Source organism: Corapipo altera, unplaced genomic scaffold, assembly GCF_003945725.1.
Source record: "Corapipo altera isolate COAL_440 unplaced genomic scaffold, ASM394572v1 68, whole genome shotgun sequence".
Classification (NCBI taxonomy): domain Eukaryota; kingdom Metazoa; phylum Chordata; class Aves; order Passeriformes; family Pipridae; genus Corapipo; species Corapipo altera.
This window is the reverse complement of record NW_020884919.1, coordinates 6,432,688-6,444,108: the sequence shown is the minus strand read 5'-3', so window position 1 is coordinate 6,444,108 and position 11,421 is coordinate 6,432,688. Positions and strand designations below refer to the sequence as shown.

Sequence of the window (11,421 nt, the reverse complement as noted above, 5' to 3'; positions counted from 1 at the left end):
GTAAAGGGGCATGGTGAATAGGAAACTATGGCTGCAGTTATGGTGTTTTTCCATGTTTTATTAACTTCATCACATTACCCATTTCCAATGCAACTCTATTCTTCCTCCTCACACCACAGCAGGCACTGGAGAAGAGTATTCCACCCTTATTTCACCACTTTAGTTTTGTTCCAGCAACTTCTCTGTCAACTTTACTCTCATTAGTCGCCTCAACAGCAATTTGTGCTTGGTAAGTGAAACTGTGTTAAGTGAAACCATTCGGAGCTCTCAGTGTGCCTGTTGTCTCATTAGTGCTGCAGCTGCTAAAAGCCATCAGGGCCCACTTCACACGGGTGTTAAAGCAAAGCTTTTCTTACCTGGCCCCACGCAAAAAACCTTGTCAAAGTCAGCACATATACACATCTGCTTGTACAGCTGTGGGGACTGAGCCAGGTAGGCACTGGTTTTGAAGTAGGACACAGTAAACACATTGGCTCCTCCTTCACTGGCAGCTGAAAAGCAAATGCTTTTATAAGTAATAATTAAAATAAAACAGTAAAAAATACATCAGAGATAGAATGACAGATAATTGGGCTAACATCTAGAGATCAGAAAGAGATTTTTCTTCAAAGCATATTAGAGGAAAAAGATATATTTGCATGCATTCATGCCAAGGGAAATTTTGCAGTTGAGGACTGTCACGCCTTGTCTTACAAATCTGCAAATTTAGTTGGGGTAGTTTAAAACGTTAGGTTCCCAGCTGCCCTTCACCTTGGAGTGTGTGTACCACCCCATCTACCTGCAGCCCGACACTGTGTGGCCACCAAGCTCTGTGGATGACACAGCCTGCCAGGGGGGACTGCAGAGCCTGAGCTCAAACTGCATATCCTGTTTTGCCAGGACCATCCTCTCTAACTGAAGGCATCTATACCTCTCACAGCCAAGCCCACGTTCACCAGGGGCCACGTGCCAAAGGTATAAAGCTTTTCTCAGTTTGAGGCAGTTTTCATAGACAGTCAGTTACCTTGAGAGCACAGGAACCGAGAACACGTCATTTGTGTCCCTCCTGCAAACTGCCTGCCAGAACTGCAGCACTTCACCTGCCACTCCCCAGGGTGGGACAGGAGAGGTGCACTGGGGCCTAACTTGCTAACAAAACATGCCACAGCAAAAGATTAGTTAATCAACTTTGAAAGGTCTGATGTTAATCTGACTCTAGGTAAAGTACTTGTTATTATTACTGACCATTTCAGTGAGATTAATGTTTTTTTTCTTTCATCACCACTACTCCCACTGATACAGTTACAGTGAATATTTACAGTTATTTTTCAACTGAGGTAACTTTTAAAACCTCAGATCTTAGGACAGCCACGATATTTAAATTTGAAGTTCAGTGAGGATTGCATTGACTTAGTTAATGTTACAAACTCTGGCCTCATTCAAACAATAGGATGCTTGCTTGCCTGCTCTCAATGGTACACTGCACAGTAAGAATAGCACACTTCCTCAAAGGTGCTGCATAAATAAACTACTTCGGAGTCTTTTAGTACTTCAGACTGCCTTAACTGTCTCTGTAGGAAAAAACTTATATAATCTTCAACATACTTTCCATGTTGAAAGAATAGCTGTTTACATGGATTTTGTTAAAAAGCCCATTTTTTTATCTCAAGCAAGAGCTGCCTTAAAAAATATAAATACAGAAGTATAAAATTCAGGAAGAAAAATGTATTCATTTAATCAATGTACATGCAATGAGAACACCACAAATATTTTGCCCTGATTTTCCACGCCATATGTCTTAGTGGAATCAACAAAACCTCAAGGAACACCAATAAGCCAATCTGATTTTTGAAAACAATGCAGCAAATCAACAACAGAACTGGAAGCAAAATATGCATTTCCAGACTTTAAGTTAGGCTGAAGTTGTTATGCCACGTTTCCAAAAAGAAAAAGGTATCCCAGCACCTTCTATTTAGTCATGAGCTCATTGCCAAAGAAGTGACATATTGTATATATCGTATTTTATACCATCATATGTATATTATAACTTCTTTATGACAGAATCTGCTTTTAATCTAAATTAGCTTGGGTTTTTGTTTTGTATACTGAGAATGGAACTGTCAGTGCCCAACAGTAAGAACACTGGAAGAACAATGCACGTGATCAGACACCTGTATTTAGCAAACTAAAACTTAATATGCACTGTGGAATACATAAATGAGGTATATATAACACCTGTCTTGTCATTCTTTTAAAATCCAAAGTCAGAAGAAAAGGAAAGAACAACTCTGACACCAGCTACAAGTTTGCTATGTTGCATCTAAACTAGAAATGAAACTTCATGTTTTTAAAATAAAAACTTTTTGGCAGATAGGAACACTGAGCAAGTGTAAAACAAGCACACCTGGAGCTGCTGGATCACATATACAATACCTGAAATGATTTTGGGAGTCTGAATTTCCACAAATCCCTTGCGAATAAGAGTTTCTCGGAAAAGCTGACAAATACCAGACTGAAGGCAGAAGATTGCCTGACTAGTGGAGGTCTATAAGAAGAAGATAAAATAATGAATCCTAAGTTAGTTTTTCCTGACTCTATTACTTTTTCTGGGCGGCTGGAAGGATGAATCTCTTCCCTTAGGAATACTTGATTACTGTATCTGCCCAAACAGCAAAACGTGCAAATCAGTAATTGTTTATTACACAAAAAGAAACAGCAGAGGAAACAAGAGAAATTATTCATTTCAATTTATGGCATATTCAGTTATAAAGGAGGCACTGTGGTCGATTCTGCATTTTAAAAAATAACTGATTTATGAGATGTGCTTCTGCAAATAAAGGTTTTATAGTAAGAAATTGAATAAAAGCACTAAACCTATTAAGAAGCTTTCAGCACAGTGAACTAGAACAGCTGCAGTAACATACAGAGCATGATAAAAGCAAAGCCATCAGTAACCTACAGATGGTAGAAAGGTTTGTCTGTTAAGGGTTACAAACACAACAGGCTACAAAAGTCATGTGAAAACACAGCCACATGTTAACCAGGTACAACACTGCCTCAAAAACATCCCAAAAGCAAGGGCTAAACTCCCAGCATTTCAACAGTCCACAGAACACCTGTTCATATGAACTGCAATTCTGTCTTTTTTTACTCTTAAAAAGTGCATTTAGCTGAAAACAGAAGCAGATTAAGCTGAATTGATCATCACCTTTTTGTTTATGTAAATGACACAACTGAGCTACTTCTCTGGTTAGCACATACCTACACTAAATGTTCCTGTAACACTTCTGGCACGAAGAAGAACAAAACCACCTTAGTGAACACTGCAGAGACTGAGAGACGTCAGCACTGAGCCCATATCTGATTTTGGGCTTGCAGCACTTAAAACGTGACAGTGAGCAACCTAAAAGGGTACAAAGAGTCAAACAAATTCCTGCAAAGGACCCAGAGAGCGGCTCTTTACGCCAACCTGCGTCACAGCACTGTTTACTTCTCCTTTCTGAAAGGTACCCAGCTCTTCAGTTAGGGTAAGAAAAGACTTGTGGGCTTTTTCACATGACTCCTACCAAACCACAAAACAAAAAACCCCCAACCAAAACAAATTATATAAGCACCCAAATTTAGACAGTCAGTCAGGAGAAATGCTGAAATAGAGCTCCATCCACCATCCCTGCAAGATAAAGACATCCCTTCACCGACATAGCCGAGGAGAAAACTGCAGGAACGCTGCAGATCTGCAGCAATTTGGGGCTGTTTGCCATTTTAGCTGACCAACGAAATATCTCAGGGGTGTAAGTGGTTTAGACTAGTAAATAATAGCTGCCAGTTCTCACTGTCTGATAGCACAAACCACAGCCGCTACTCCAAGTGTTCAAAATGAAGGAAATGAGGTTTTGAGCAACAGTTACAAAAGTACCCTCAAAGTTTTTCACTTTTTTTACGTCGGTCTCCCAGAATCAGACACGTGCAAAGACTCTGTCTGAGTTCTGGGCAAAACTTGGCAGTGTCACATCAAAGCACCAGGATCATTCAAAAGACTTTTTTTTTTTTCTTAACCAGTTCCTACTTAAAAGGTGAAAGACGTTTTCCAATTTAAAGTCATGTTTGGGTTTACCAATACAGTTTTTGACGAATCAGACACATTTCTGAAAATGCTAATAGATAAAATCTGTCACATTTATTTAAAGTGGGGTAGTTGACATTGCCTCCTCTACCCTTCTGATGAACCAACCCCAGTTTCATGCCAGAGCAGTGAGCACACAGTCCTGAGTCACACACTCCCAGGAAAAAGAATGGTTGCTAAACCCAATCTGAAAGCAATTACTTGGTCTGACCTAAAACTGTGCACAGAAACACAGCCAGTCAATACCTAGCACAGTTCTGCACTAACAATGGTTTGTCAGGCAGTAACTCCTGGCTTTTGTGAGGATGCAGGGCAAAGATTCTGTCTTCCCAAGCCATCTATAATGATAAATTATGCTTAGAAACAGTATTTATGAAAGCAGCCAAATTCACAGAACTGGACACTGAAGCTTTTATTTAACTACAGACCAGGAGCAAGTAGCAATTCTCTATACCTCAAATTGGATCTGACAAGACCACTCTTCTTTCACCAAAGGTGGCTGAGTTTCAGTGTCCATTCATTCACAGACTGCCAACATGGATAACTGCTGGGAATTTGTGGTACTGCAGTCTCCTTGTAAGGATTAAACAGCCCAACAAGACATCTGAAATAAGCTCCTAAAGAACTGCACCTGCCAATTTGCAGTGTAGGTAAATCAATGACCTCAAAAGTTTCATGTGACACAACTTTTCGAAGATTTTAAAGATGGAGAAAAACTTTTCAGATGTCATTAAATTTTTTGCACTGGTATGGTGTTCAGGACAAAAAGCAAATTAATTCATCTGAAGAAAACAATTCAGTAACTGAGATGCTGGTATATGTATTACCAAGTTTGTACAATGGTGGGTAACACAGAATTTCCACACTTTGTACAATACAGCAAACTAAAGACAGAGACAGCTGCCAAAATTAATTGATTTTTACCTTTCCCTTAAAAAAGATCTTGCCATGGCACTCCTTTCCTGTAGTGTTTACTCCAGTATGAACTCTCCCACATACATACTGACAAACTGTTTTACTTGAGACTATGGCAAAGATAGTAAATATTCCTTCAAGAGTTAAGCAGAAAGAGAAACATATTACAGTTAAATGTTGCTGCAGTTTAACACTTAACTGCAACATGTTATGTTTTAAAGTTCATTCTACAGGAAAACCATTATTTCATCTGGCACGAGCTCTTTCGACAGAACAGCAATGCAGGAGACCAAATGTGTTTCAGTGGAACTGAGGGCAGTTCACACCTCAGGTGATTGTATCTCACAGAGCTGAGACCGAGGCACAGACATGCAAAGTTGAACTTTTCTTTTTTACTCTCACCTCAGCTCTAGAATTTGTTCTGCTCTCTCCTCCTTTTTGCTTTTCTGCTTGCCTGCTGTAACTAGCTATCTTCCACCATAAAACAACCACTAAGTACATAGTTGGCTAAATAAAAAGGGAAAATAATGCAATCTATATTCTTTTAAGTAATATACATTATTTTATATAATGTAAATAATTCTGCCATTCCTTTACTACATATAGGGCAAATGAAGGTTTTGAAAGGAAACAGAATCTGTATTAATAATGTTTTTTAACCTCAAAGTGATTGAAGTTAATTTTTATTCAAATTACTTATCGTATAAGAAGGATCTATGAAGTTTGTTGTCTAAACAACTGGGACTGTGTATGTCTTCAGTACCCACAATAAGATAAACTGCACATCTGCTTGTTCATTACAGCTTGAATTCAGCCAGGGAAAGCACAGCTTTTGCAATGAGTAAATTGAATTCCACACAATGAAATCAAGCTTGAAGTAATCGAGTATTTTGAAAAAAGTGCATTAAGATCAGTGTACAGTTGGATTATCACATGACATAGTCTGACATCCATAAAGTACTAAAGACACAGTTTAATGTTTATGCTCTACCCTGAGCAGCATAAACAAGATAGTACTGACCCTGAAAAGGCTACACTTTGGTCTCAATGAGCTGTGCAGTATCAGACACAATTACAGCACCAGGACTGCAAAATGCATGTAATTCAAGCCAGATTTGGACAGGCACTGCTGAGATAAAAGCCCTGCTGAACATCAAAAATAAGCCAGAGCAAGGACATCAGTCAGGTCCATTGTAAAACTGGATGCACCTGAACTGATTTTTTTCTTCAGAGGAAGACAAACTCAGAAGTAAAATCTGAAAACCAGTGTTTCACTGGTCTTTTCTTCATTGCTTTTCATCTATCACAAAACTTCATGAAATATGATCAAAGGAGGTGTTTTTATAGACATGGGAAGTCTCCACACCACAGAACACCACAGTTAAACTTAAGAACAGCAGAAAAGTAAACACTTAAAACACAGTCAGTGCTCCACTTTGCCTTCTTTAACTGTTTCAGTAAGTGAAGGGTAAATCAAACATCTCTAGAATCAAGTGGTTTGACTTTCATTCAGCCACCATGAAAAATCGATACTTAGGTCAGCAGTGGTTTCCTCACAGTCACCTGTGGTTATCTGTAAGAAAATTTGGTCTATGCAAGGACTTTTCCTTCTTCTTACCAGCTCTCCTTTCTCCACACCCCTGACTTTTTACTCCAAGTGTGTGATCTGTATTTTATGAGTTAACCCAGCAGGAACAGGTTCATTCTTCCTTAGTCATCCTTCCTTGGAAATGATTTTTAAAACCCCTCTGCACAATTTTCTCTATATACATCAGAATAACAACTACAGCAATAGCTTGGGATCTTGGCATTTAATTACTTCCCATTCCTAACCTAAAAAAAAAATATGCCTATCAGACACTTCTGAGAGATCTCTGTCAGCAACCAAAATGCAAGATTATCAATAGTTCAGTGCAATACTCGTCTATTTTCACATGTACACAAGTATGGAAGTCTTGCAATCTTTGTAGAATATTTTGCATATTACACCTCCACTAATGTAATTTCCTTATTATTAATTTTACACTCCTTCTTTTGCATCATAATCAAGCTCTCCTCCATATACATTATAGGTGGATGGAGTGATGCTAGTTTTGGAAATCCAGTCTTTTTTATTCACGCAGTAACTGAGTTTCACAGCTCCACGTTATCATGATTTGGCCCTATCCAATGAATTCCTTGGTTAATCACTACTTAAAATTAGTTAAACTTTTTAACTACTTTAAATACTGCAGTGAAATGGACAAAAATAATTTTAGTTTCATACTAAGGAGTTTTTTAATCCGAGCCTAGCCAAGATCTATGCATTTAGCTTGTTAAATCTTTCTCCAAGAAACAGTATCTCTGTTTTTGATGTTCAGCGACCCCCTTCTTCCTTAGAAAACTGGGGCACTGAGGAGAAGAGAACTACATGATATCTGTGGTTGGACTTCCTCCTTCCTCCCACACTCACAGGAACAGATCAGCACAGCACCTCTATGAGATCTGTTCTGTTAACACCTCTTCCCTGTTGCCCATGATCTGGTTTTCCTAGAAGGAAGAGCTACGGCAGAGCAGTGGCCAGCAATGGTTTCAGTTAACACACCATATTTTCCACTCCTCCTCAGCACATGCCTACTTGAGCAGTGCACTGGAGACACCAGGGGCTCTTTGAGGTCCCATTTGTACTCCAGTAGCTCCTGTCTACAGAACCAAATCACTGAAAATCAATGACTGCTTTTTGGGTTTCTTTTCCAGTTATTTTGAAGGACAAACTGCCTTTGTACCCCCACTCTTGTGATTCCACTGCACACAGTGTTTAGGATGTGGACATATATATAAGCACGTGTTCTCACCGGGATGTCCCCTTTCTCCATTAAATACCTTTCCTGCTTACTCAGCATTCCCTTTAAAAAACAGATCAAAGTAACACAGAATTATTTAGAATCTTCTTTTGCAGAAGCAAAGCTCCTGCAGTACAAACAAGGCAAACCAATGAGTAGGCAGATGCCCTCAACTGCATTCCAGCCAAGGATACCTCCATGCCATTTTTCAGTTAGTATTTTTAATCTTTATTTCCCTTTGTATTACTTCTCTGTTCTCTTTGGGGCTCATGGCTCTTTCCAGTTTATTATTTTCATTAATTTAATGGATTTTCTTAAGTTTCTCTGGAGTGCTGTTGATTATTTTTATTCATCACCAGAAGTTCAAGCAAAGCTGGCACTTGCAGCATCCCAGAGCTCTCCTTTCAATTTAGTACACTGCCTTACCACTACTGCAAGCTGATGATCCTTCAAATAAATGGTTTTCACTTTCAATCATTAGTACAGAATTCTGAAAGGCTTAATTTAAGACTGATGAAGAGACCAATATGAGGAGATACTGAGTAACCTGAAAAGTAATGGCAAATTGAAGTTACTCAGCATTATACATAAGCTCAAGTGAAAAGCAAATAACTTTGGTCCAAGTAAAACAATTTGCACAAGTAGTTTTTGTTGTTGAAATAAGGAGATCAGATGCTGAAATGCTCTAAGTATGTCAGTGCCAGAAGTTTTCCAAATTTCCCCATAAGTGACTTTTGTGTTTCATTTCCCAGCCCATAGACCAATTTACTGAGAAACTGCCATTATCAGAACTGTGTATACCAAAAAATGAGCTAAGCACAGTCTTCATTCAATGAAAAGTTCATTAAAATTTTACTGTGGAGAGCCAAAGGTGGGAAAAGGCCAGGATGCCTCCTGTCAGTAAGAATGGTTAGTTACTCACACATTTAGTGTTAGCTGCTGTTTTATCAAAAAAGAATCAAAATTCTGTAAGTAATTTAGTAGATGTTCTTTTGCGGCCGATCAAAAAGAGTAAATATTTGGGAGCTCTATGAATTCAGAGAAGGCTGTGCCTCTATGACCCGGATGAAGAAAGGTGTTTCAAAAAAATAAAAGGAAAATACATGAATGTGGAAGAAACAAAGAGCATGAGGTTGGTATCGTGGCTGGCACAACTTCACTGCCAGGACATGCATTACAGCACCTCTGTAGCACTTAAACTTCCATCTTATACCTCAAAAGTGAGCTCTTCACAGGTTTTGGGTATCAAAGACTACATCCAAGAAAATATGCTGTCTCTAAATTGTCCCTTTTCAGTCACCTTTGACTTTTGTAAATAAAAGCCCTGTCGTACATGGCCACATGTCAAATACTAAATGTTCTCCTTCAAACCTCTAATACCTGTTCTTTAATTAATGTCAGGAAAGGTGAACATTTAGGATTCAAAAACCCTGTGTTTTCACAATACCACTCACAAAAACATCGTTTATTTTTCTTCCGGCCAACAAAACACTTCCATCAAATCCATGAGTCTTCTTGCTTCATGGATTAGAAATGTGAAGAATAAACACTTGCAGGCAAGCAAGCAGCACAGCATGTTCCTTACCCTCAGATCGATGATTCTGTTGTCCAGTCTTGTATCTTGGTTTACAGTAGCTCTTCCATCCTAAACAGTTGTGCAAAAACACATAGTGAATACACGTCCAAAAAATAAACAATACTCCAACAAAACAAAATTAACGGAGAAAAATTAGGGTTACTTCTAAGTTCAGCAGAATTTCTAGATCATTCTAGAAAAAACATACAGCACTGGTAGCATAGCAAAGGTAAAGGTGCAACTTCTCCCAGAGGTCACAGAGGAACCCAGCTATGAGGACCCAGCAGAAACACATGCAAGACTGGAAACCCTCTGGTTTTGACCTTCTGCTGCAGTTCTCTATCAGAGCTATAGAGATGTTGGACACAGCTCTGGATAACATAAAGGAAATAAAATGCAAGCCCAACAAACCCCCAAAATCACCACATTAAGGAAGCCGCTTTCATGCTTTTGATCAGCTACAAAGACAATAAAAGGCATCTGAGGATGCCAAGGTTTCACCTCCTCTCCTTCCACCTCTGGCCGCACAGCATCATCCAGCTGCAGGGGCAGGCGGGGCTCAGCTGAGCTGATCACATAGATCTGAAAGTGAGAGAGCACAGAAATAGCTGAGGCTCTGCTCCACGGGAGCTGGCACTGACAAAGGGGTATTTCTGGCACAGACCTGAAACACTGTTTGCATAGGCTGTGATTTTATTCAAGTACTGGAGACACATGGGGGCATTCTCATGACAATACTGGAAATGCTTAGTTCTTGCTTTCCTTTTGAAAGATTAAAAATATCCTTTTTTCTTCTGAGAAGCACCAAGTTTAGCAAGAGCCTGAGGGACAAGGCTCTTGGCATCAATGTCAGCTCTGAAATTAGAAGACTTCACCGAGTTTTAGGTTCTGATTCCAGCAGGATCATCCTGTTCTTCTTGTTGTTAATGTATTATTTACTTATCATCTGATTAGATCTGAAAGAGCTATTTCAGGTTGAAAAATTTATGAGACACCTAAAATACAATCAGAGAATGAAAAACAGCTTGCCCTGCCTTACAGCCTAGTTACAAGAGCAGGGAATTTGATGTTCTTTAAGAAAAATCAAGTGTATGATAACCTGCACACATATTAAAACATGTTTTTTCACAATCTGTAGGTTTTCCCCAATGCTAAAATTTACCTTACTGTTATAACAGCCATTGTACTCTACCCTGGAGGCTGCTGTGTTTCAGCTGTATTGCAGGCAGAGTTTGCTTAAAAACCTTTAAAAGGAAAGGATATTACATAAAGGTTTAAATATGCTTTCTATTTAAACAAATTATAAAGTTGCACTTCCTCCAGCACGAGCTCCAGGAATTTTAGATTTCAAAAGCTCCCATACTGTTAAGCCAGTGAGAGTTTATTTCTGCCCTGAGTTCTGTATTTCACTCCATTGTATTGAGGGGAAGATTGTAACTCTGATAAAGAAGAAACTGCTGACTTGCACTTAAAAAGAAGCAGACTTTAGTCCAGTATCTGCTTCAGTTAAGAATCAGAAATAAGAATTACAGGCTTTTGTACCCAAATTGTTCTAGGCAGATACTTTATTTTACTTTATACTGCAATTCAAATGGCAGATAAAAATAGGAAAATATAAACCCCAAATAACTTAAACCCAGAAATGTTTAGTGTTTACATAAAATACACTGAAATTTGTAGTTTAAAGGAGTTTATTTCTCTGGCATGGGATTCCTTACTGACAAAGTTAATATATGCAGAGAGTCAATCTCAACAGCTTATTTATCAAACAATTAACCAGTGCTCCATTTGCTCAAACATTTACCCTTTGAACGTGAAGCTCAACATCTTGCTGAGTACAACCTCCAACTTTCTGAAACGCTTTCCTCACAACACCTTCCACATCCACAATGCTCTCCTTGGTGATGCTGCCAATAAAGAGAGGACAGAAGGGTTACTGAATCCCATGGCACTGCAGCAGCCTCAGCGCTGGGCACCAGCACGTTCAGGTACTGCATGGACTGCTG

The 11,421-nt window shown here is 39.0% G+C and overlaps 1 protein-coding gene across 1 annotated transcript in view; it reads right to left on the bottom strand.

Annotated features, from left to right (window-relative positions):
* DARS (aspartyl-tRNA synthetase) overlaps positions 1-11,421 on the bottom strand; it is a 36,358-nt gene that overhangs the window by 7,231 nt on the left and 17,706 nt on the right. Inside the window, exons 5-9 of the mRNA XM_027656296.1 lie at positions 11,220-11,322; positions 9,917-9,997; positions 9,425-9,484; positions 2,413-2,524; positions 357-491 (exon numbers count right to left, since the gene is read on the bottom strand). Coding sequence (XP_027512097.1) covers positions 357-491; positions 2,413-2,524; positions 9,425-9,484; positions 9,917-9,997; positions 11,220-11,322 — 491 coding nt within the window. The remainder of the gene's footprint in view (positions 1-356; positions 492-2,412; positions 2,525-9,424; positions 9,485-9,916; positions 9,998-11,219; positions 11,323-11,421) is intronic.